The sequence below is a fragment of the Haliotis rufescens genome, unplaced genomic scaffold, assembly GCF_023055435.1.
Source record: "Haliotis rufescens isolate VD_foot unplaced genomic scaffold, xgHalRufe1.0.p SCAF_2, whole genome shotgun sequence".
Lineage (NCBI taxonomy): Eukaryota > Metazoa > Mollusca > Gastropoda > Lepetellida > Haliotidae > Haliotis > Haliotis rufescens.
In genome coordinates, this window is record NW_025963890.1 from 64,813,941 (window position 1) to 64,840,726 (window position 26,786).

Genomic DNA, 26,786 nt, shown 5'->3' on the forward strand with positions numbered 1-26,786 from the left:
TATGAGATTGTGTGAGTCGTGTTTTCCAGACCGACAGCGGCATTAAAGTATTAATAGGATATTTTATCAGGATAACACTAAAATGAAGTATTTTGATTATATTACAACATAAACAAATAAATGAATGAAAAACGAGCAAGTTGAACAACACAGTTAAACTGCAAACCACGACTGAACATACCTCTAAATCTTAAATTTCAATTTCAATTGTATTTGTTCAAGTAACTGTCCACTGTTACTGGTTTGTTCTGGGGCTTAAAACACATCCCTACTTTCTCAGACTTTCATTACATCCCTACTTGCGCCAGGTACATGGTACAGGGCGCTTAGCCATTTCACGAGGACCTAAACAAGTTTTTTTATCCATCGGTTGTACGTTTTTAGTACATGTTGATGAGGACAATAGGAAATGTAGAGCACACATAAGCTTTTTTAACAAAGGATTGCCTCAACTTCAGAATGAACATTGTAATATAGGTAACATTACATAACACAACATTGTACATATTATTCACTAAGCCTTTACATTTTATACATAAAAAAATGTAATAGTTATTTTCACAATGTTTTGGCGTGTATCGCCGAAGCCGAGGTTGACTATTACACGTCCTCAAATTATAGGATACAGGTTCGAACCTGCTGGCAACACAAGTTTTCGGACAAAACTTGGAATCATTCACTTGATTGTCAAAATACAAAGTAGTTCCATTAATTCCAAGCGTACATTATATACCTCCAACTGTCCAATTATGGAAAATAATGGATCGTTTAAAAATATAGAGTCTGGGCTTTAATTTAATTCACACTTTCCAGATGACTTTGCTCATCGATATATACGCCTAAAGTGGACTCTAAACAACAGCCGACATGCAAGTGAAAAATCTAAATTTACATACACTTTTAAGTAGGAACAATTTACAAGGATAGACTGTCCCTACACCAGGAACAATAAACGGGAAATCTGTCTGAAAGTAGCATTAAGGAAACGCAAACCTTCTAGACCAATCAGACGTTTGAGGTTTTTTTATTGTTTGATGAGTCACTTTTTAACAATAGAAATAACTGTTACGAGGATATCCCGCGTTTGCAGCTAAAATTATAATCTAAGGAGGAAAGTTATTAAACAAAAATTAAACAGTAATTTATATAAAATGAATCAAAAACAAATAATCAAAGTAACTGAAAATACTGACAAGTTGATATCAGCCTGACAATACGAGGTATTCAGGAAAATATATATCGTCATACCCTTTTGTAAACATATCTTGATTTTATCTGATCTTAATCTACGTCGCACTATGTGGTAACAAAGACAATAGTCTTGGGCAATAATATTTAAGAACGAACCAAAAGTACTCTCAAAAAAGTATTCACATTGACGAGACCGATCTGAAAAGAAATATGTCAGTTATATATCTTTAATGCTTCTGAGATAGTATTCAGATTCTTTCACGTAAACAATTCTCACAGAGTGGACTTGAAATCAATTGAAATAACACAAAAATTGTATTTATATTTTCAATAAATGAAAGAAACCACGAGTAACAAAGTGGAATTATAACAACGTTAAAAAGAAAAACACAAAGAACAAGTTAACTGAACTCAATAAAACATTCTTCTCAAGCAAAGTTTGAATATTCCTGGAAACTGTCCATGTAGACCTTCACAGAGTCAAAGCAGAATTCAAATTGTTCCTGAAATATATTAAAAACAAACAGTCATAACTTCGAAACAAAGGTCACTGTAACTGATTATTTATGATTACATTCAGGTGAATGTACCCAAAGTTTTGTATTACTGTGTTGTCGGACGTGATTGTTAAATGTACTGTCAACAGTTTGAACGACATGACCATATGTCTATATTCGGAAACATCTTCTTGAAGCTCTCAAGGTTTGGTCTGATTGCATACCTCCGCCGGTGCATCTGTAAGTGTTCCCGCAACTGTTCTCAAATGATCATTGTCTGTTGTGTCTGATTTGGACATGAGAGCGGAACCAACCACTCTGGGAGAATACATGAATATCTAAGGTCACGATGATACATACTTCGTCATCAATTGAATTTAATTTAACGCCCCTGTATATATTATTTCAGTTTAACCGGCGTGTCTGCTTTCGGAAAGTCAGAATTAAGTGACTCAGGTCATAGCAGTATACCCCACTGGTGACAAAACACATCAGAAGGGGTATGGTGATGACAAACCAAGAATCAGAATCAGAGACAATCTGGGATTCGAACCAACGATCATATGATTCAGTTACGCCCAAAGGACGCCAAGAAGGGTGTCAGATGTCGAACACATTAAAGTTTGAAAGCAGTTTACATAATATATAACCGAGAAATAGCATCAATAGTCAATTTGAAAATGAACACGATGACATTTAACCAGATTCGATGTGCAGCGAAACATCGAGGGCTCTGTTAACTTGACGATACAACTTTGTGGTTCTGGCAGAATATGCATGAGTACAAAAAGTCCACATCGCCACTACACCTGTCTCGAACCACGGGTAACTCGAAAATATGTCCATGTGTGTCAATGTATATGATCCAAATAGTATCTATAATTGATCATCTTAATAAACGAGTTGAATGAACGCAACACCATACCCGGTTAGGAATAACCTGTTTCCTGACAAAACGTATGCTGCGTATCGTCTGCTGGAGGGCAACTTCTTTCTCCAACAGCAGTCGCTGCACTGCACCGGCCACTACACAGAACAGACCGCTTCGGGTGGCACCGTCCCTGCAACAGAAGAAGGTACCATGTCAGTAATAATATACGCCAGGTGATGACTGAAAACAAAAGGAGATATAGAATGCTGTTGCGGATGAACGTGTAGCCTCTAAGTACCTGCAGACAACTAGGAGGGGTGATGTCCCGGTGTTCCACTGTCTGAGAAAGTCGATTAAGCTCAGGAGGCTAGATGGGGATTCCGGAATGGAACTCTTCTGAGGCCAGGCGGAAGACCGGAACACGGTTACGTCTTTTTCTTCGGTCTGCGTGGAGAAACAAACCCATATTGATCTAAGTGGGATAGTCAGTTGATGCGCGCTGGGGTAAGTAATACATGTATTCCTGCTTTGTGACGGTGGTCTGTATATAAAAGAGTCCCTAGCAAGGTACACCAGTGGCAGAGATCAAGAACAACGTCCCACGCAGTGATGACAAACCATCGGCGAGCTCGCACATTGAAACCACATGGGGACATTCCGTGCTCATCTCATTAGAAAAAAGGAATACAGTATAGTTTGATAAGCCAGTCTCTACTTTTTACTTTTTCTCCCTGTGTGCGTGCGTGCATGCGTGCGTGCGCGCGTGCGTGTTAGTGTTCATACGTAATTCCAGGTTGAAATATGTACAAGGCTGCCAAATATATCTAGCGACCGGGCTCCGTGAATTGTGTTTTTCAATGTTTTTGCTGTGTGCGCGTGCTTGCGTGCGTGCGTGCGTGCGTGCGTGCGTGTGTTTGCTACTTGGTTTCCGTGTTGTCGTACGACGGACGTTGCTCATAATAGCAATCACCGATTTGTGTCTTGTCCACATAAATATATGTTGGGGTTCGGCGTTAAACAACAAACACACAATCACCGTACGCCAGTTATAAGTTACCGCCCAAGTCAAAATAGAAACAAAAGCCCTTCAGATCTGCTCATAATACCAATCACTGATTTGTGTCTTGTCCACATAAATATAAGTTGGGGTTCGGCGTTAAACAACAAACACACAATCACCGTACGCCAGTTATAAGTTACCGCCCAAGTCAAAATAGAAACAAAAGCCCTTCAGATCTGCTCATAATACCAATCACTGATTTGTGTCTTGTCCACATAAATATAAGTTGGGGTTCGGCGTTAAACAACAAACACACAATCACCGTACGCCAGTTATAAGTTACCGCCCAAGTCAAAATAGAAACAAAAGCCCTTCAGATCTGCTCATAATACCAATCACTGATTTGTGTCTTGTCCACATAAATATAAGACCCGTGAAGATTCTGGGGTGGAATAGGTCTTCAGCACCCCATACTTGCCGTAAAAGGCGACTATGCTTGTCGTAAAAGGCGAATAACGGGATCTGGTGGTCAGGCTCGCTGACTTGATTGATGCATGTCATCGATCCAAATTGCGTGGATCGATGCTCATGAGGTCAATCACTGGATTGTCTGGTCCAGACTCGATTATTTTACAGACCGCCGTCATATAGCTGGAATATTGCTGAGTTCGGCGTTAAACAACAAACCAACCAACCAACAACATAAATATAAGTTGGTGTTAGGCGTAAAACAACAAACACACAATCATCATACGCCAGTTATGAGTTACCGCCAAGGTCAAAATAGAAACAAAAGCCCTTCAGATCTGCTCATAATACCAATCACTGATTTGTGTCTTGTCCACATAAATATAAGTTGGGGTTCGGCGTTAAACAACAAACACACAATCATCATACGCCACTTATAAGTTACCGCCAAGGTTAAAATAGAAACAAAAGCCCTTCAGACCTGTATACGCACTCATTGCCCTTCGTGAATGTAAATCATTTATCGTGAATGTAAAACATTTACCGTTTCATAAACACCCACTCTGTATTTTATCTTAAATATATTTGAATATTTGGAAACTGTTTGCCAATTGTATTGTTTGTTTCGTGTTCTAAGTTCTCCGCGTTTTACGTCCTAAACGTTCTTAACATCGACACAACCGTCTAAATTCGAATATATAAATACATTTGGTGAGAGTAAAGTTGTCAAACTGGCAGACGTAACATGGAATATGAATTTGTTCTATTGTTCAATGAATATTGGTTTACATATATACCCGGTGAGTGTATGTAAAATGAATTGTAGTATGCCCTCATGGATATAGCTACTTAGAAGCAACCAGACGCTTAATGTTACACTGGAATATATGTGTGAGGACATATTAGCATTATGGTAATGAGAAACGTGTACAAAAACAGAATGTATGTCTCTACAAAGTTGTACATGTGTCATTCAGCATTCCAGTGTTTTGGTAATTGATGTTTTCGCATGTAATTAGAAGATTGTCACGAACATGTCACCGCCTTTTCGAGTTTAGTATTTCACACGTCTATATCACTAGATTGCAACTGCATTTAATACTAGATACATAACCAAATAGAAAGTGACGTCTATGAACATAAACCGGTGTATCAGATTAACATGAAAGTAACACTAGTGTCGACAGACAAAATACATCTGATCACCGCACGTAATTATATATACAATCAGACCGGCTAACATCTGGTGAACATAATGCTTTGTTGGCTACAGTGTTCTACATGGGAATGTAGAACATGATCAAGTTTACACGGGAACAAGGAACACATATCAGGAACAACGTGATCAACACAGCATGTGTGTGTGTTTGTGTGTTGGTTGTGAAATTGTACAAGCTTGGTTCACATTACTATCCTCCATCACCAAACCAAGTTTCCTCTTTAATATCGGCACGACCGATCAGTTACTACCATCCATCGCATAAGCTTCCTTGTTGAATTGGTGTAGAATTTCTGTACCTACTTGTAAATATACCACACAAAAAAAAGAGTCTCGATTAACCAGTAAGTCATGTATACTTAATTGCACAAGGATGTATATTATTGTTGACACGACAATCACCGCGTTTCAGTTTCATCAGTCCGAGACATGCTTCCTTGTTGATTTGAAACCGTCATATTCCTTGTGGATATCCTTGTCAAGTGATAATATTCTGTAATTTCAGCATCTGTCATTCATCATCGTTAATATACATTATGAAATACTTGACAAAATAATTATATTTTGTACTTGGAGTTTTTATTGTCTCGTTAATGTAGACAATAGCAATGTTCAAGTGACAGTGTTAATGTTCCACTTAGCATTCCACACATGAACTATATTTAGGAAAAACCCCACGAGTGGGAGTTGTTTATCTTACAATAAAACACTGCAGGGTGAATAAGCCATGAGGGGTGCAACGTCGAGTGGATTAATCTCCCTGCAAGGTTTTATTGTACGATAAACAATGACCACGAGTCATATATTTGTTATATGAGATATCAACACCAGGTACAACTTCTTTAAGGGTGACGATAAATTGTACAAGCTTTAAAGATATTTACCCAAATTTTAATAATGATGACTCCCCAAATATAATTCGGACATGTCGGTCAAGTCTATTTTACGAACAGGTGGGTTAAGTTGGGTAGTTCTCACGTCGATTATCTGTACCTTTTCTCCCAATACCGATTGTTATATCTCTCCCGCTTTACGTGTTTATCTGCGTAGCCCAGCTACATATATGGGGAACAACTTACTAGTCACTAAAAATAACGTCGTCCAATATATGACGTTATCTAGTTGCGAGCGGATATTCGAATCTCCAGAAATGAAGTCATGATAGAACAATGTTTTATCGCGAATTAAAACACATCTGTGACGTAATTCTATTGTTTGAACGCTCCATTACTTTTCGGGAATGGAGAGTTGTTTGTCAACTATACATTATTCTTGAACCAAAATTCGAATTAATTTCCACTTAGGACAGAACAGTTAATTATTTCAATTTCTTTCCGAAAACATGTTTCCCCAGTGGGATTCGAACCCGCATCGTTTGATCTGATATCATGTAATTTTCAACCTCAGCTGCGGTGGCAGATGAAGGAATGGTGTGAAATTAACTATTAAATATTTTCATAATTTTGCATACCGCTTAAAAGCTCAAAATAATATGTATATAATATTGTGTTAGCAATGTTCATATTTACAGTAATAAGATAAACCTTTGACGAGAAATACAAAACAGGTAATATATATATCCTTGTTCGGGGCTCTATATTTCCTATTATTCCCGTCAGCATGTATTGACAATATGCAAGCAATCGATAAATACTAGTTTAGGACCCAACAAAATTATGAAAAGCCGTGTACCATGCATTGTAAATGTCAGCTCGCGACGAAGCTTGGCGCACGTGCAACAGCGCTAGAGAACGCATTCTTCGTGCATCACGCAAGGGCGACTCACGCAGTATAAATACAGACAACAAAGCGTTCTGGTTTATTTTTCAAATATTTTCCACAACAGAATATTTTATGAAAGTGTAATGAGTTTTAGGGAGAGGAATATCCTCGTAACTCTCCATTCCTTAAATTAATGGTCGATTATTTTTTCAAGGAATGGAGAGTTACTTGAACATTCCCCTCTACATAAACCACGCTTCGTTCTTCATTGTTCGATGCGATATATCTCTTAATACATTTTCCATTATACGTTTCCAAATTGCATACACAATATATCCCCAGACAAACCGTGCGCTGTGGCTCGCGTCGTTTACAATGATACAGTGAAAGTGTAATACTAGTAGTTTGGGCATGTCACAGTGATGCCAATATACTATTCTCATCATCGGATTACTTATGCATATGAGAGCAAGCAACTATAACGCTTGAACAGAAACAGTATGCCCTCATTATCAATTCACACACAACACTAATGTATAACATGTATCTAATATCCCGTATGGTTGACAAATATAGTGTGATTCAGTGTGAACTGGAGACATTGTTTTAGTGTCCGACCATTTGATATTCTGCGGAGGGGCCCTGTGATTGTATCAAAAAACATATATTGTCCTCTTAAGTTCTTGAAAGAAAATAATATGCTTCATATTGTTAAAAAAAATAAATTTGTCTGCCACAAGGACACAAATATTTTGGCTCGTAGTTTTAATTAAAACAATATCTGTTTTTTTTGCAGCAAAAGCTGAATAGCTTTTACGCCGCTTTTAGCACTATCTAAACCATGTCACTGTTGCTGACGCCATAACACCATGAGGGGAATCTTCCCGTGTCATCAGTCTGACAATTCAACGCTTCAACCATGAGACGACCGAACCTTCCCGAGATTAACAGAAGTGTTTCTGATCCCTTACTGATATCATCTATATCTTGATATATCTCTTCCCACTACAATGTAGTGAAATATAACCCACCTCCTAGTATATGTACTACCTTGATATATCACTTCCCACCACAATGTAGTGAAATATAACCCAAATCCTAGTATATATACTACCTTGATATATCACTTCCCACTACAATGTAATTAAGAATTGACCTTCACTTTGTGTTAGTTCATTAGAGCATGAACCTTCATAGAGTGAGGGCCAAACTGTATGAACGTCGGAGCGCGTCGTAAGACATTTACATCAAGTACATGACTTCAAAATGGCCGACATGATAATCGTGACGGGAGAGATTTCCGAAGTTGTTAATGAACCTGTGGCGGTTACATGTGTTAGTCGACGTCATCATTGATCAACTGGCCGATCATTGAAAGGTGATTAAAGATGCGTCTAACTGACACTGTCACTGTCAGCCAGACACGGATCGAGCCGATACTACGAGAAGTTTGGATGTGCATTTCTTTGCTTGGTCATTAGGATTGGGGGCGGTCGGGTAGCCTGGTGGTTAAAACGTTCGCTCGTCACGCCGAAGACCCGGGTTCGATTCCCGACATGGGTACAATGTGTGAAGCCCATTTCTGGTGTCCCCCGTCGTGATATTGCTGGAATATTGCTAAAAGCGGCATATAAAACTCACTTACTCATTCATTAGGATTGGCATTAGGCGGTTATTCGTGAACAATCAAGGTATCAAGTTCTCTGACATTTCTCAATGTATACTGAAACGCTGAGACCAAGAAAAAAGGTTCCAAGTGATCAGAAAGAACGCTTATGTATGTTTTCATGCTGGTTTCCCCAGGAAAGTGGAAGTAGTCCGTCAGTGTTTACGCCATTCAAGAACACGGTCTCGTGAATAACGTATGAACGTCAAATTGTGTCGTTCATACACTTATTAAAGTCAATTTCGCGGTCATGTGACCAACCTCTTGATATCTTGATATATATCACTTCCCACTACAATGTAGTGAAATATAACCCCTCCTCCATATATATCTACTACCTTGATATATCACTTCCCACAACAATATAATGAAATATAACCCACCTCCTAGTATATATACTACCTTGATATATCACGTCCCACTACTATGTAATGAAATATAAACCACCTCCTGGTATATATACTACCTTGATATATCACGTCCCACCACAATTTAATGAAATATAACCCACATCCTAGTATATATACTATCTTGATATATCACGTCCCACTACGATGTAATGAAATATAACCCACCTCCTAGTATATAAGAGACTCCTGGGTCATCTGTGATCGTGAATGAGTACCATTCTATAACTCTAGTGGTACATCTCTCTCATAATACTCACAAGCGGCAATGCCTCATCTATGAATGATACTTTCACATGTGTACGTGCGAAAGCCATCAGTGTCCTTTATACCTACCCCCAGACTGTAGGAGATCTTCTCCATGGTAAAGCCGGTCTGTTTCTCAGTCTTGCCTTCACCTACGCTGAAGGGGCCAAACTTGGCCGGCTTGTTGTCCTTGGCCCAGAACACGCCACACTTCTGATTTCATAACATCAAAAAAAATGGATAATTGTTGGTAATAAACTAAAACAAATAAGATATATTTATGTCACGATTTCTAAGTGACTCACACGTAAAACATTTCACGTGTATATTGAAAAGGTAAAACATTATTTGCTTAAAAGTGTGTATGTCCTTCCTTCAGATTAGAAATTGGATTTTATTATCAGGTTACAAGGTAGACACAATTTTATGAAAACAACTTCTTTAATACTGTTAAGTTGTTATCCATAAATCTGTGTCTACCTTGTCACCCGTCAACTTCTAAGTAATGCCTATCAATTATCAGGTTGTAATCAAATTGTATTATGTTATTGTTTTACACCCTGACGCCGAGACTCACTGCGTCCAAGTCGGTGTAGTTCTCCAGCAGGACAATGCCACGGATGTCGTAGTCGTGGACCAGACGCCAGAAGTCAACCACCGTCGACGTCAGGGGGATTTGAGTGAGGATAAAAGCCTCCCGCTTCTCATACGACTGAAATATGAATAATATTGGGATATGTATAAGAAATAACAATATCAATTATATTTGATAACGGAAATACTGGCTAAGAAAATATGAAAGGATCCAAATTGTTCATAATTTCTATGACAACATATATCAAATAAATATTTATCATATTGAATAAACGTTTAAAGAACATGTGATACATGTTGGGGACAATTACCGGTGCGATGACGGCGTTGATGTAGTCAGTGCCTCCTGCAATATGGGTTGAGAGAATAGCGCGATGTTTGTCTCCTGTAAGAAAAGCGATACACTTAAAGATGGACAGTACTTTTCATATTTAACCTTTTCATACATGGGCGTTCATACTCTTTGTGTCTTGTCTCTTTTTGCATCGACATAATATGTAGTTGTTTTTGCCGACACCATACTTACAGTACAATACCAGCCTGAAAAGTATGTGAGCCGAACTTCGAAGGATGTAGAGTACACACTTAAAATTTGCATCTACAATACGTTCCATGCTTACAGGCTGTATGTGTACCAAATATACAGCAAAGTAACATATTATGCACTCATCAAAATGACTAGATATTCTCTGTTGACAAAACTGTTGTCAAAAATAGTCCGAGCAATAATCTAGACATTGCAAAAATTTCAGCACGCTGGCTGCCAAGGCTTCCGTCTTCTGATCAGAAATGTTCCAGGTTTATTATCTCTCGTGGTAATTTGTGTGGAAACAGCTAACGCCAACTCCTGATAAGAAGGCAAAGCCTGTGTCATCAACAGGCAACGGGATGGCTCGGGGCTTCTGGGATTCTGAAGAAATCCTACTGGTGGACTATCTCCCGTGACTATTATTCTTATCTGCTAAAGCAATTGCGTGAGAATATCAAGACAAAACGTAGTGACAAACTCACTAAAAGAGTGTTGTTCCACCAGGACAGTGCACCTGTGCGAAGTTTGTTGTCGCAATGGCGGCAATGTATGACTGTGGTTTCGAACGTTTTGAACATCCTCTGTATTCACCTCATTTAGCACTGTTTGGCAAACAATCATTACTCCATTTCGGCTTCGAAAGGGCATTTTACACTTCCAGGAGGAAGCCTTCTACACCAGTTGGATCCTGTCAGTCTGGCATCGTTGACAAAAGTGTGTGAACCATGGAGAGGATTATGTAGAAAATTAATTAGCAACCGACTCCATCAAAGAAGTCCATCAAAGTACCTCCTCATGCAGTACCTATTTACCTATAGGTTACGGATGTGACTGGTTGCTATCTCTTTCATTATAGCGAGATTCCAGTCTTACCCTATCCCGCCATGAGTCTGGCACGACGAAACCTACCAGGAAGAATCTCCTCGCTCCTGTTTTTGTTGATGTTCTCCAGGTCTCTGGCAGCGTCACTCAGATGATCTGTCACAGGACACTCGCTGAGTTTCTGGAGTGAACAGGTGGAAGTAGTTAATGCACAACCAGCACTAATACCAAACAGAAACATTTGATATCAGGAGCAATGCTCTGAGTATTGGGGATATAACACATAATCAGCAAGTTCACACAATGTTATCACATGTTTATGTACAACTATTGTATCATTTCAAGGTTAACTTGAGGCACATAGCACTCACCTGATAGGCAACAGCAATGCCAGAGCCTCCCTTTAGCTGTTTATAAGCGTTGTCATAGAAACTGGCGGGTGTGGGGTGCACTGTATGACACAGAGCGTCCAGGATGCAGTCGTGCAGGAACACATACTGGGACTATGGCATATATGCAAACAATATGACATTAAAGTCACGTGTGTAAACATCAAAAAATAAATTATCCGAATATTTAAAAAGACGCCTTAAAGTAAACTCTGACATCTAAACAAACAATAAAACCTCGCACAATAAAACTTCTTACAGAGATTTACTGTGCAGAATTTCATATCTTAGCTGCTTAGAAACACAGAAATCGTATTCAATCCTATATTGACTATTCTCTCAACACCATTCCAATGATTGTTAGAATCATCAAAGTAAACGACTTAGACCTGCGTTCCTCTGGCATTCAACAACCTATCTTAGAACAAAATTATATTTAAAGTGACATTAAACCTCGATCACTCATTAACTTTCATACCCTGCCTGATCTGATACGTCTGATCCCCCCTCCTCCCAAATTACTATCTCAAATTATTTCACATAAACATCACTGCAATACCATTGATGACACAATCCTGCTTGTTGAGATGTTATTTCCTTTGTTTGTCTAAAAACCCTTGTTTCCCCTTCCTGGTGAGGCTTCCCTGTATCTACTGACCTGTGTCTGCACCATGCTGACTCTGAAGTTCCTCAGCCGCCAGACACAGCCGTATATGTCCACCTTGCTGCGGGTCTCTGCGTCTTGTATCAGAGAGTCCAGAGCAATCAAAGTTCCTGTCCTGCCTACGCCAGCACTGGACAGGGAACAAAGAAGTTATAACATTACCACGCCTGTTTACATCTAGCTGATATTGACATATACTCACCAATATATAAAGAAGATACCCCGGGTGGTCTATGTAGAAGGTTAAGGGCATTGGGCTATTTATACATACACGACACATCAGTATTAAATGTGAACAGACACAACGTGGTATTCTCTGTCAGCTGTACTGGTATTGATTGTTTGTTGTTTAACGCCGCACTTAGCAAAGACGGCGATCTTTAAATAATCGAGTCTGAACCAGACAATCCAGTGATTGATATCATGAGCATCGATCCACGCAATTGAGATGCGATGTAATGCATCAACCAAGTTAGCGAGCCCGAAGAAGACCTATTCTAACCAGGATCCTTTCGTGTCTGTACTAATATTGAAAAGTACTTTATCTGACAAACCGTTTTAAAGAATACATGCAATCACAGTTCAATGACGCGCTATGAACACAAACATCACAAATGTTGGGTCATGAACATGGCACTGGAATATATCCAAGCCGGTGTTATTGCCAACATCCCGTTGCCAACATATACACTCTTCTATACACTCCGTCCTATTACTTTGGTTTTTGCTGGCATCCGTTTTTCTAGCTCGTTTTCTTGATGCGTTGTTGAATACAATTTTATGCATTTAGACACTCTCAAACTAGTTATAAATATAATCTAGTAACTGTACTGTCCATCGACGACAGTGAGTGAGTGAGTCTGGTTTTATGCCGCTTTAAGCAATATTCTAGCAATATCACGGTGGGGGATACCAGAAATGGGCTTCACACAGGTTTTATTCAGTCTTAACGTAGTGATTAATGATGCATCACTTGTTCCCGTCACGGTATGGCTGGAATTTTGCCGATGCGACGTTACATTTGAACTCAGTCACTCACTCACTGCACTGCACACCACTTGTGACTGTACCTGCAGTGTACCACCATGGGACCTTCCGCAAAGTCACAGAAGGTCCTGACTTTGTTCCTGAGGTCCACCAGAGACATGGTGTTGTCTGGCACATCCTTGTCAGGCCACACCATGTAGTGAACATGTTTCACGGTCTTCTCCACCGCTCCCTGTGGAAGATATGCTTATTCATATAAGTCTAGCTTAAACCTTAACAAATATCCATAACTATATATCGGCAATAGTTGTAAGCAGGGACTAATAGTTCTCAGAAGAGTGACAATTGTCAAACTAGACCGCCAATTGTTTTTGTAGGGTCCTTGGTCAAAATTAATGGAGGGCTTCGGTACATAGTCTATCCATACCCAAACAACAACTAGAAGGATGTGAGGTGAATTGGAGTTTAACGGTCACTATTGCACTTATGTCGCGACGAGGGTTTGTCCACTGAGTCCACTGAGTCCACCGAGATACCATGGTACAGTGTAACATTGATACCCCGCTCAGACACAGTGCACTTACTCCCAGCCGACCAGTCCTTGTTTTAGCTCCTTAATGCCGATCGCCAGACAGGGTAACACCACGTACCATCTTTTAACGTCTTTTGGAATGACGCGGCCGGGGATCGAACCACCGACCTCTCCGGGCAGACGCTCTATTCGCTGCACCACGGAGCGGTGAAACTGGAAGGAACGGTCATGGACTAATTCACTACCTTCGCTTTATTAACTAATTGAAATTGTCAATCCCACCTTCCTCATTTTAAGCGTCCTGATGGTTAAGTCAGCAAGGGGACAGGAGTCAGCTACTGTGATCTTCCAGGGGCCGAACGTCTTGGAATCCTCGCCTGGTTCATTGGGCCAGTACGGCTCACACCGTCTCTGTTATACAGGGGACATTCGTAGATGGTAAATTTAAAAACATCAACACCGTACTCGAATATTTACCAAAACAGCTCCATGGGCCATAGAAGAAAAGAAATAGTGATGAAAAGTATATGAACTAATCATTGAAAATCAGTGATGACACCAGGTGTCTACGAAAAGGATATGCTTGTTCTGCTCTACATTTATTTCATTTCAGTTTTAAAAGGCTGTGTATATTTGGATAAGCATAATGATTACGAAGAGTAGCATGTTGAGTATATTAAATGATGATTAATTCATTTATCACATCATAAGGTCATCAAGTCATATCAAAATTAGACATCACCCTTCCATCTTCAATGATATTGGCCAGCATGACGATGACAGGCACGTTCTGTTGCCAGATCATCTCCCAGAAGTCCACGACGGTGTGAGGCAGGGGCCCTGGCGCCATAAGGGATAGTTGAGTAAACATGACTTCATCAGGGGTGGAATAAGGTGAGGTGATATGGGGTTTAACGTAGTGTCCAAGATTATTGCACTTATAGCGACGTGTATGCATAGCGACGTGTGTGTGTGTGTGTGTGTGTGTGTGTGTGTGTGTGTGTGTGTGTGGCTCCTTGTACTAGTCCGGACTGATGCAGATTTATAGTGCTAGCACACTGAGATACCATGCCGCAGTTTAACATAAATACCCCACTCAGACACAGTATACTGACCCCGAGCCGACCGGTCTTTGTTTTAACCCCTTATTGCCGAGCGCCAGACAGGGTAACAACATCTTTAAACGTCTTTTGGTATGACGCGACCGGGGATCGAACCCCGGACCTTCCGCTCTCCGGGCGAACGCTCTACCACTAGACCAAAGAGGTGGTTCCAATGAGATGGCCATATGTTAACTTAGATATATACATTATTATACGAGAAAAGTGAGTGAGTGAGTCAGTATGTTTTTAGCCGCTTTAAGCACTATTCCAGCAATATCACGGCAGGGGGCACGAGAAAAGGGCTTCACTCATTTTACTCATTGGAATCGAACCGGGTCTTCGGCGTGACGAGCGAACGCTTAACGATTAGTCTACCCGACCGCCCCCATACTGATTTTACGAAAGAAGTGTCAGAATTATTGTAAGTCCCGAACGATATCTCTATATAAGTGCAATTATCTTGGACGCGACGTTAAACCAAATTTCACCTAACCTCACCTCATCATCTCATGGGTTGAATATCAGTATACTTCACTGCGCTCAGTATTGTTAATTATTTATTGAAGGTTGTCGTACGTAAGGCATATGCACGTTTGCAGACTTTGACGTCTAAAAGTTTGTTTACCCTGTGTTGCAATGTACTTTTTTCCCCTTGTTGGTCCCTGCAAAACAAGAAACCTTAATTGAATCATTCTTCCTTAAACACTTAGTGGGTTATAAAGTGTAATGGATCTACACATCAAGTTTACTGTGTGGATGGCTTAACAAACTCACAGACATGTTCACATTTAGAGTCTCTAATGAAGTCCTTCTTTATGTATCCCAAATATCATGTAACTGAATCTCTTGAACTTACATCAATGAAGCTTGCGTTTATGTAGCCACTGCTTCCACTCGGGCCTTTCAGCACGACCAGAGAGTGGTTGTCTTAAAACAAATCAAGTCTTTCTAATCAGTAAATGTATGCATTCAGGTATACAAAACTGCATCAAAAGACACCTGTCGCCGATACATCATAGGTAGTTATCAAGCAACAAGTACATTTACAAAATAGTGTGTACCTGTATAGGGGTGCTATTCAACGATGTCAGTCCCTTGTTACAATAAATACTCCAATTCCTCCAAAGTCATTTTTTACATTTTGTAGAAGCAAAACAGCTTTATGAATCCGCTCAGAAACATGAAAACTCACACCAAAGACTACAAGGCGAACCAAAATCAGAACAAATCTTTTGACAACATGAACAAAATGAATAAGACACGGTACTGTTTCCCAGTGTTTCGGTGAAACAAAATTTAATAGAATTATGAACATACTTTATATTTATACTTTTATACAAATATATCACAGACACACTCATGTTTTACGACATTAGTGAGTGAGTTTACATTCCAAGTCACATTGGCAATATTTCTGCCATATCGTGACGAGAAGTTGTACATTAATAATAGATATATTTAGACTGGATAAAAAGCCTGTGGTGGATGCACAGTACAATAACTATATATTACGTCAACGTTATATATCGATAGATGTCGTGAAAGGTATAAGCCTTTGCCTTACACGGGTAAATGCCTTTAAATCGATTCTTTGGACTGTTCACTTGCGTCAGTGCTTTGTCGTGAATTGCTGTCAGACCTTTGGGGAGCTCCTGTAAATTCAACACCAGAGCAACGTCAGTTTCGAATATCTGCCAGAACATATTCCATGAGGCCCAAAAGGCCCACTAGTGATGAAAAATATAAGAATTGATCACTGAAATTAGTGATGACACCAGGTGTTCGGGAAAAGTATGTCCTGCTATACCGGTAGCACCCACAACAGTTTCTTTAAAACGTAAGTGGCAGTTGGTAAGGACGTGTGAAAACTCGATGTAAAGGGTACATTAATGTAAAATGAATGGAACTGCTTCGTGCATCATGTAGACATGAGACATATAAGATTTAGTAAATTCCTCACGAATAACAAAATCAGGCCTTTGATCCTTAGAAGGAGGATAGCCAAGTTTCAGCGACATGGGTCCATCAAGACCTTCACAATACGTACAGCATACTCTTTCACCAAGATTTCTTTTGTGGCTTTCTTCTTTGCAACGAAGTCCTTGAGGTCACTGACTGCCACTGGAACACTTCTGGGAACATTGATATAGATAGCCTCGTCATCGTCGTTGACGGCTCCGTTTTCCGATGCACCCTGGCCTTCCCGGGCTGCCATAGGGAAGCTCAAACCGTTAGTCATGTCTTCCCCAGTCTCTGAAAACAGGATAGCAATAGTCCGGTACCAACAACTACATGTGAAGCTAACCGATCTAGACCACCATACCAAACATTCATGTCAACAATTGAAACAAGAACCATTTGAAAGTTAATCAGATATGAATAAATTATCAAAAGTTACTATTGCAAGTAACTTATGACAGTACACATACACGTTGATTCAGCTTTTACTTACTTTTTCCTCTTAATCTTCTCAACGGCTCTCTAAAGAAAAACAAAGATATTTACAGATAAGCTGTGGGTTGTTATATGTAGAACATTTCACTTCAAGATTCTTACTGTCAAACTCAGATATTCATTTGTGTCTATGCATTTGCTTTGATTTCATCATTGATGAAATGAATGTTCAATACTTGATAGCTGCACTATCTTTCGGTAGTTATAAGAGGTCTTTAAGTTGGTTGATTGGTTGAGAATGAGTGAGTGATTATTGCTTATCTCTTCACCAATCATTCGCTGCGAGAAATGTCTATAATATTACCAAATGTATGCCAATACAACAAAAGCAATGCTGAAAATCACTAACATTTCAGTTAAATATCACATTCAAGAGTAAAACTACCGACTGCTCAAATAAAGATCTGTATCTCATCTTAGAGTTTGATTTCTTTAATTGGTTGTGGTAGGGGTAATGTCCTTGCAAATAAGAAGAAAACAACATCTCACCGAAAGTAGACAACAGCACATATTACAACTGCTATAACAGCAATTAGTAAGAGAACAAGTCCAACGATGAGGTTTACACCCTGGTGTTCGGCTGCAATCGAAAAAGATAACAGGTAATAGGTGTGCATGTACAACAGAGGAGGTAACAACATTACGGGAATAGTGTCAATACTGATAGTCATGTTATGATGATGTTTTATGGGATGACGACGGATGGGAGTATTCAGGAAATATGGAAATGGAAATACCAAGCAACTAGGTATAAAAACATTTAATTAAATATAAATGTCTAAAGAAAGCAGATCTAAAACATATACATGATAAATCTGTGGTACAAACTATCTGCAAGGTTACAAGGCGAAAAGGAGCTCTACGACTGCAATGGCCCTTCTTCAAAATAGATCACTTAGTGAAATAATAGCAACATGTGCTCATAGAAAATGACTGCAATCTCGGCAGGATAAAGCCAACGGATAAAAACGATATCCGTTAGGGTCATATGCGGATAGAGATGCAAATATCAAAGGTCAAGTAGGGAATACTTTCACAGTTTATAAACAAACATGGCGATCGGGTCAGAATTAACCATCGGGAATCTGGATAAACTACAGGGATAATTGCTATCATTATAAAAAAACCAGTCTAATATACTATAAATCAGTGTCTAACTGTGACGTAGCTAAGGCATTTTATAAGTTTTGGCAACTTTGGAGATATAAATTTCGATACAAATTTGCGAGGACACGAGGCCTAGCCAAGCGGGATCAGTAGCCATAGATGTGCTTGTAGACCTCTGCGGCTTGACACCTACTCAACAAATTAAAATAGTTGGATTTGGCCGAAATATGTTTGAATTGTTACCTTATTTCGTTTTGTTGCTGCGTGTACATCTGACTACACTTCTTAACGTTATGATAGGATCGACCTACTGTCAACAACGTCTGACCGTGGCCGTGACGTCTCATAGACTAGGGATAGAGTAGCTTCCCTTTGACAACGGGCAGTTACTCTAGCGGACAGACCGATGGATTGCCGCGAAAGGCAATTAAAAACAATTGTTGTTTTGCGTATATGTTGCTTCGCCACCTATAAGAAACAGATTTCGGTTGGAACTATATTGGCTACTGTCACTGTCCGACTGACACATCACTTACCCTATGACGTAGTAAATATTAATGCGCACATTCCACGAAAACTCGCAATGTTTCGGTAATGTTTGTGAGAGAGGGAAAGCGAATTTGAAGCACAGAATTAAAGAGTAACATTATATGATAAAGAGGTTATCACGCTTGTGTGTTTGGGGATGGTAAATATCCTGTATTAGGAAAAAAACACTATGTATTTAGCTCGCCAAGGCTCGCTAAATACAATGTTTATTCCTAATGCAGGATATTTACCATCCCCAAACACACTCGCGAGATATACCTCTATATATCACTTTCCTGCAGAACATGATACTAAACTCATGATGATCTAGTTGGTGGGCTGGGCAAGGTGAAATTGGGTTTAACGTCGCGTTCAGTTTATTTCACTTATATAACGAAGTGAATGCACTAGTCTGTATTTATAGCAAGTCTAGTGATATACCAGATTTAACATGGATGCCCAACTCAAAGACATCATCTTGCCTTCCAGCTGCAGTTTTACGCCGCACTCAGCAATATTCCATCTATATGACTGATATCATGAGGATCGATCCACGCAATTGGGATACGATGACATGCTTCAACCAAGTCAGCGGGCCTTATCACCCGATCCCGTTAGTCCCTCTTACGACAAGCATAGTCGCCTTTTACGGCAAGCATGGGTTGCTGAAGACCTATTCAACCCCCGGATCTTCACGGGTCTGCTGGCCAGGAAGGATAACAGTTATGATATCGAGCCATCGACCTTCCTCCCTCCAGGCAGAGAGAATAGTTCAACGTGTGCATTTGTGTCCATACCACGTTATTGCGTCTTGCTAACTCTTTAATTGTAAAATTCGTGATCGAGTTGTTGCCAGCCTACTATACATAACTTTGTTTATTAATCCGAATTACATCATGACAGAATTACCTTCAGAAACTTCACAATATTCGCCACTTCTTCCGTCAAGACAGCCTTGAGTACAGGAACCATTGACATGATGACACGTGGCATTGGCACAGTGGATGCTACATTCATCGTTACACTGTTCACCGTACCTTCCATCATCACATTCTGGAACCAAAATGAAACAGTTTAGTAAATCTGTTAGTATGCACCCGTTTTGCGAACTCCTAATATCACAGACGGAAACTCACATTGATTCTAGAATTTAGGTTCTTTAATGTTGCCTCCTTTGTGTGGATTTCGTTTTGTTATTTTGGTTAGTGGATATTTATATGACATTTTCAACATACACGATCGATACAATTTGGATGAATTATTAAAATATTTTAAAAATATCAACAGATACGGGTATGTATCTACCTACTTGCACTCTTTGCACTTACCTATTGCCCTTTTTGCACTTACCTATTGCCCTTTTCGCTCTTACCTTATTGACTTTCCAAACGGAGCGAGACTGATTTGTTGCAAAACCATTATTTATTGTATTCTTCATATACGTATGGATCAACACTATAGTCAAGGCGCATGTAGATGCTCCAAGGATTACCTTTGTCGCATCTTGATATGTTCTGGTCCTTGTGTTCCCATCCATCCAGACACATGTCACAACGTCCAGTGGTTCTGTCACAAGTCTGGTTGACACATCCTCTTGAGCACTTCAGCACACAGTTAATTCCGTATGTCCAAGGGGAACAGACTGGTTGGTGATAATGAATGTAGACATTTGAATTGAGATTTATTTGCATAGCAAGTAAACTGGCTGTTTATCAATAGCTGACAGTTCCATGCAATAACGCACTTTGATAAATCCATTGTGTAATGTGTTCATTGTTGATTAAAGAAATAATGACCAATACATGTATGGGTCTGTGGCTAAACATGTTACTATTTAATGTAAGCAGTCGTCAAGAAGTTACTATAGATAGAGTGGTGTGGCAACGGGAACGCCGAGACTCGTCCAGCGTTGTATAGAGCCTTACAGTTTTTTTGTAGAAAGTTCTGGAAGCTAGGTAGAAGGTATATACGGGAACAACAGCATGCTCTCGCATCTCTCACACATTTCATCACACATATTCACGAGGAAATATCAAGACCAGCTTCCGTGTGAAGATCACCCCGGATTCCCCGTCTAGGCCCATTTCGGAAGCTTGACCACCGTCGCCGCTTGGTGAATATACTGTCACTGGCGTTTGCTATAACCACTGTATTTTTGTATTTAACACTGACCATAGTCATCATAATATATATATACTGTCACTGAATAGTGTACTACCACTCTCTTGTGTACTACCATTGTAATTGTTGTACAGTAATTTGTATTGATTTGTAAACAGTCAATTTTGTAATACAAATGTTAATTGTATACCATTTGTTTTTTGTTGTTTGTTTCACACTACGTTCTTTTACTAAGTTCGATTCATTTTTGGATATATCCAAATATCCAACAAGAGTGTAATACAGAATTAAAACATGTCGTTGATTAAGGTACATATGACTAATATATTCTAAATATTCTAGAAAATCATAGGTCGGCAGTAGGCAGAAATAATCTCATGTCAAGAAAGAATCACTACGTCTTAAAACATGCTAAATAGTCATACAAAGTACATATTCACACTAAAAATGTCATATTTGATTTCAGAGTTATGTCAAAAGAAACAAACCGCTGCCTTGATCTCACCACTAGCCCAATTACATATCTTAACAAGCCAAATCCCCACTCGGATCCGCCACCGATGTTTTTTGCAATCATGTTCTGTGTCTATATCTCTCAAGTGTGAATGTTTTGTACATTTCTTGAGACGATGTTGTGACAGATGTTGTGGACAAGACTAGTCGAGAGCATTTAGTAAGCTAAATACCAGACACTGACATCCCTCCATTGATCAGTGAAATACATATTATTGCAACGGTTTAAACGGCAACATTAACTTAACTAACCATAACAAGACAATACAATCAATACATAACAGTCACATATAAAGAAATCAGATTTAGCTTTAGCCCTATGCCATTTGTCTGACGTTAAGACAGCACAGCGGACATAATTAGACATAACAAGAATATACGTCTTACGAAGAAAACAAAACTATGATTATTATATAAACATCCATTTTATTTAGAAACGTGAGGCTACTGCTTAAAACCAGTTGGTGAACCCCAGTCGTTTCCTGTTGTCATCTGATTGGTCGTCTTCACTCGATGGATGTACCTCGTTTTCATTTGTGCTGGCAGAACTACTTTGACTATCAGGGGCTCATATTGATATGGAAGAATATGTGTGAAGTCATTGAAAGAAAATGCTACGTTTTCATCGGCGTCGCTGTCTGTTGATGCCTTGGCGAACGCTCGTTTGTCAATTTGTTGATTGTTTACCGCTGCACGCAGCAATATTCCAGCTATATGACAGCGGTCTGAAAATAATTGATACTGGAACAGGCAATAAAGTGATTGACGCCCCCTGCATCTAAGCAATTGGGATACGTTGACATACATCAGCCATGTCAGGGAGCCTGACCACCCGAACCTGTTATTCGCATCTTACGGCATGCATAGGTTGCTGACGACTAATTCTAGCCCGGAATGTTGTCAGCTGGCGTTGTCAGCTAGCGTTGTCCGCTGGTGTTGTTAACTGGTGTTGTTAACTAGTGTTGTCAACTGGTGTTGTTAGCTAAAGTTGTCAGCTGGTGTTGTCAACTGGCATTGTCAGCTGGCGTTGACAACTGGTGTTGTCAGTTGGCGTTGTCAACCGGTGTTGTCAGCTGGTGTTGGTCAACTGCTGTTGTCAGCCGGTGTTAGTCAACTGGTGTTGTCAACTGGCGTTGTCAACTGGTGTTGTTAATTGGTGTTGTTAACTGGTGTTGTCAGTCGGTGTTGGTTACCATGGGTGAAGGGAGAGGTAAAAGAACAATAAGCATGAAGTAAAATGTCGAGCCAGTATACAAGGTCACAGCCAAAGGTTGAGGAGGATACGGGTTGATGTTTTTTTCACAAAGAAAGCATTCCAACTGTTGTGGAAAGAGACATGATAAAAAAAAATCTATTGAATATGATATTGATTTGTTAACGATGACAAAATGATCTGAACACTCCTTTTTTGAGACGCATATGTCTATTATTCGATGGATTTCACTGCTGCGAACATACTGTTAAATACAAATGGTCTTATCAATAGGCCTTTCATGAGGGGACACTGTTAATGCGAAGCCATTTACTCATGAGTTAAAATCCCCTGCATCTAAGCAATTGGGATAAATTGACATGCATCAGCCATGTCAGCGAGCCTGACCACCCGAACCTGTTAGTCGCATCTTAAGGCATGCATAGGTTGCTGACGACTAATTCTAGCCCGGAATGTTCACACTGGAGCCGAACGCCAGTAACCTACACTTAACAGAAACAATGATCGTCTGCAAGTAGTATCTACGCTGTAGCGTCAGATCACGTGATGACAACTCTGCTTATCAACTCAAGGCAGTTTCCGGAATATGAGTCGGTTTAGCTACTAATAATGTCTTGAGTCAGATGTTATACAATTCTATGTATTGAAAGTGTTCTCTTATTTTCGTAACGAGAACCAGTGAAAAGTGGGTTAAGCATAAAGAAAGAAGAAAGATTAAACAGCCCTGCCTACTCAACAGTTTCGCCCTTGGCTGTTATCTTAATTCTATTTATTTAGAAACTGGGGATAATTAATGTCAGCTTGGCCCATCATCCACCGCCTTGAGTCCTATGACTTTGTTGTATATAAACATATTTTCAAAATGAAGTTTACCAAGCACAGAGCAAGACACGACCAACCGGTTTTAAGACCTGTGCAGGTGTAGTAATGTCAAAGTGGTGCGTAAGGCGAAAGTAACATTGTTAGGGGCTCCAATGCCCTGAACCACAACGTTGCACAATTTTGTCGACCATTACCGGCAGGATTGGAGTGCTGGGGACACATGTTACCCCGGTTCCAAGCAGCATCCAAGCATCCTTGATATCTCGTATTTTGGGGTTCCCTTTATTTTAACGAGAACTTTTAAAAGTAGGTTAGCAATAGAGAAAGAAGAAAGTTTAAAGAGCGCTGCCCCCCCCCCCCCCCCCCCCCACACACACACACACACACTCCCCCCTCCCCAACACACATACACACATATACACACACACCTTATTTGGTGTCAAGAAAAGACAGGGCAAAACATGATGAGCCGATTGTTGGATCCGAGCTCAGTTTAAGACACATCTTACCCTGGTCTAAGCAGGGAAGATAGTTCAAAGACTCCTAAAACAATCCAAAATAACACCAACTACACCATCATGAACGCATTTAAGACAATCATCAATGTCACAGGCAAACTAAAACCTAGGTGTAAACCCGAATATGCACAATATTACTAAATGTGCACCCTCATTAAACTTATGAACCGTTTAAACAGCTCTTGGGACAAGAGCAGATGCCTTGTTACAAACATACTCCGGTTTTCACTCGCGCTTCCGCCCTAACTCACTAAGGGTAGAAATTAATAATGGGATGTGGGGGAAAGTAGAAGTTTGATAGATAGCTGGCTTCATGTGTAGGCTAGATGAGCTCGCGCCTTGTCACCAAGGCCATCCTATTTCACTTGAACCGAGAACGTGGGCGTATTTGTTTTCCAGCGCCTCAATTGACCAGCTGTCAGTAAGGGTTGTCAGCTGGTGTTGGTCAGCTGGTGTTATCAGCTGATGTTGTCAACTGGCGTTGTCAACTGGTGTTGTTAACTAGTGTTGTTTACTGGTGTTGTCGGCCGGTGTTGGTCAGCCTATGTTGGGCAACTTGTGCTGTCAGCTGGTGTTGGTCAGCTGGCGTTGTCAACAGGGGTTGTCCGCTGGTGTTGTTTACTGGTGTTGTCAGCTGGTGTTGTAAACTGGTGTTGGTCAACTGGTTTTGGTCAACTGGTTTTGTCACTTGCATAGGTTACCACGGGTGAAGGGTGAGGTAAAAGAACAATAAGCATGAAGTAAAGTGTCGAGCCAGTATACAAGGTCACAGCCAAAGGTTGAGGAGGATACGGGTTGATGTTTTTCAAAAAGAAAGCATTCTAACTGTTGTGGAAAGAGACATGATGAAAAAAAATCTATTGAATATGATATTGATTTGTTGACGATGACAAAATGATCTGAACTCTCCTTTTTTGAGACGCATATGTCTATTTTTCGAGGGATTTCACTGCTGCGAACATACTGTTAAATACAAATGGTCTTATCAATAGGCCTTTCATGAGGGGACACTGTTAATGCGAAGAAAATGAAAGTAATATGCCATTAAATTAAATGAATTATCTGCTCTCGTCATATAAACAACAGTTCAAAGAAAACAACGTTTGTAGGTTAACATTAAATAAGCAAGATGATGGATGAACAAATGTAATACTCATATAGAACAAATGTAAAACTGTTTTGCAAACCTTCTCGGTCTTTTGTGTTGAGAAACATACTAACGACAAAAGGAACTGTGTGTTATATGACATTCGATAAAAAATATATTTGTTCGAAATGATGGTTGTTAATGAGCATACCTGGGGAATGAGCGTAACTTGTAATGAAGGCATTGCAAAAAGCGTTCCAATACAATTTCCAGGATACGGTACAAAACCATTACTTTCTGCATTCTCGTAATTCTAGACGTGTATTTCAGAAGAATCACAGCTGAAATGTCAAAGCATTATAACAAGTAAAAATGCTCTGACGCTTTATTTAGAAAAAAACATTGCTCTAATTGTTTATTCACAACGCGGCTGAGCTTGGGACAGCTCTTCAAGCGGAATGGCGGGCAATCAAACGCAAATTAATCCAACAGTATGTCATCAAAGTGTTGTGCATGTATCGCCCAACATGGCGAACACACCAGATATTGATCAGTCATTGTTCCATCCTTGTCACTTCATCACAAAACTTATACAGATTAGGAACGGTGGAGTATTCTTGTGGTCCTAGCATTCGCTTGTAATGTCGAAGGCCTGGGTTTGATTCCCTTCATGGATACAATACGTGAATATTGCTAAAAGTGGCGTTAAACATAAATCACTCACTCATACATATTATGACACTGTAACAAGTGAACATCGCCTTCTGGCCATGGGGTGTATCACTATGCGTTGTGTTCTCATTGGTATAGAAAGACTGTGCTTACTGTTGCAGCCATATCCCGTCCAGCCAGCTTTACATGAACAGTGACCGTTTGCCGTGTTACACGTTGACCTACACCCAGCTCCACATGATGTACAGGATTGCCCGTCCCTGTAATAGCCGCCACTGCATGCTGTAAATTAACACAAATTGTTCCAATGAGAAGTAGACAATCATTGATAAACTGGGTATTTTGTACGAAACATCGTGAGCGTTGTATGGTTAGCATACTGAATCGTTGGGCACTGCAGGACCGTACTTCCAGTGTTTTGTGTTATACTTGAAAACAACTCACATAAAATGATAGCAATAATATTTTGCTTCACTGTGCGATGATATCTGGTGTATTCTCAGCACAGGTGTCGGCAAAATTACAATCAACCGAAATAATTGTGATACGATCCGTCTACTATTAGCCAAAAAAGAGCAGAGAACCTTCAGTATCACAGTAGCATTTAAGTACCATACAGTTATGCATAATGAACTGCTCATGCCACAGCAACGCATTACATCAGTATATATGATACAAAAAGAATACCAGTTTCAAATGAATTTTCAACGTATTTTTCCAACTGATGCATTTGCGAAAAATCTAGGCTCTTCACGTCTGTCTTCTGGAGCAATGCCAAAAGATCCAGGTCAGCTAATATTTAATTTGCATGAGTGAGGATTCAAGGGTTTCGCTAAAAGGATCA

At 39.8% G+C, this 26,786-nt stretch overlaps 2 protein-coding genes across 2 annotated transcripts in view; both read right to left on the bottom strand.

Moving 5' to 3' along the window:
* Positions 1 to 26,786, bottom strand: part of LOC124129149 (receptor-type tyrosine-protein phosphatase epsilon-like) — a 117,535-nt gene continuing 90,749 nt past the window's right edge. Inside the window, exons 15-24 of the mRNA XM_048400383.1 lie at positions 13,356 to 13,504; positions 12,280 to 12,415; positions 11,604 to 11,735; positions 11,320 to 11,413; positions 10,193 to 10,266; positions 9,865 to 9,999; positions 9,378 to 9,500; positions 2,858 to 3,003; positions 2,614 to 2,749; positions 1 to 1,694 (exon numbers count right to left, since the gene is read on the bottom strand). Of these exons, the coding sequence (XP_048256340.1) occupies positions 1,620 to 1,694; positions 2,614 to 2,749; positions 2,858 to 3,003; positions 9,378 to 9,500; positions 9,865 to 9,999; positions 10,193 to 10,266; positions 11,320 to 11,413; positions 11,604 to 11,735; positions 12,280 to 12,415; positions 13,356 to 13,504 (1,200 nt within the window). The 3' untranslated portion in view covers positions 1 to 1,619. The remainder of the gene's footprint in view (positions 1,695 to 2,613; positions 2,750 to 2,857; positions 3,004 to 9,377; positions 9,501 to 9,864; positions 10,000 to 10,192; positions 10,267 to 11,319; positions 11,414 to 11,603; positions 11,736 to 12,279; positions 12,416 to 13,355; positions 13,505 to 26,786) is intronic.
* The window catches only part of LOC125382122, a 36,918-nt gene continuing 30,648 nt past the window's right edge, over positions 20,517 to 26,786 (bottom strand). The window contains exons 23-24 of the mRNA XM_048400381.1: positions 26,096 to 26,224; positions 20,517 to 20,638 (exon numbers count right to left, since the gene is read on the bottom strand). Coding sequence (XP_048256338.1) covers positions 20,600 to 20,638; positions 26,096 to 26,224 — 168 coding nt within the window. The 3' untranslated portion in view covers positions 20,517 to 20,599. The remainder of the gene's footprint in view (positions 20,639 to 26,095; positions 26,225 to 26,786) is intronic.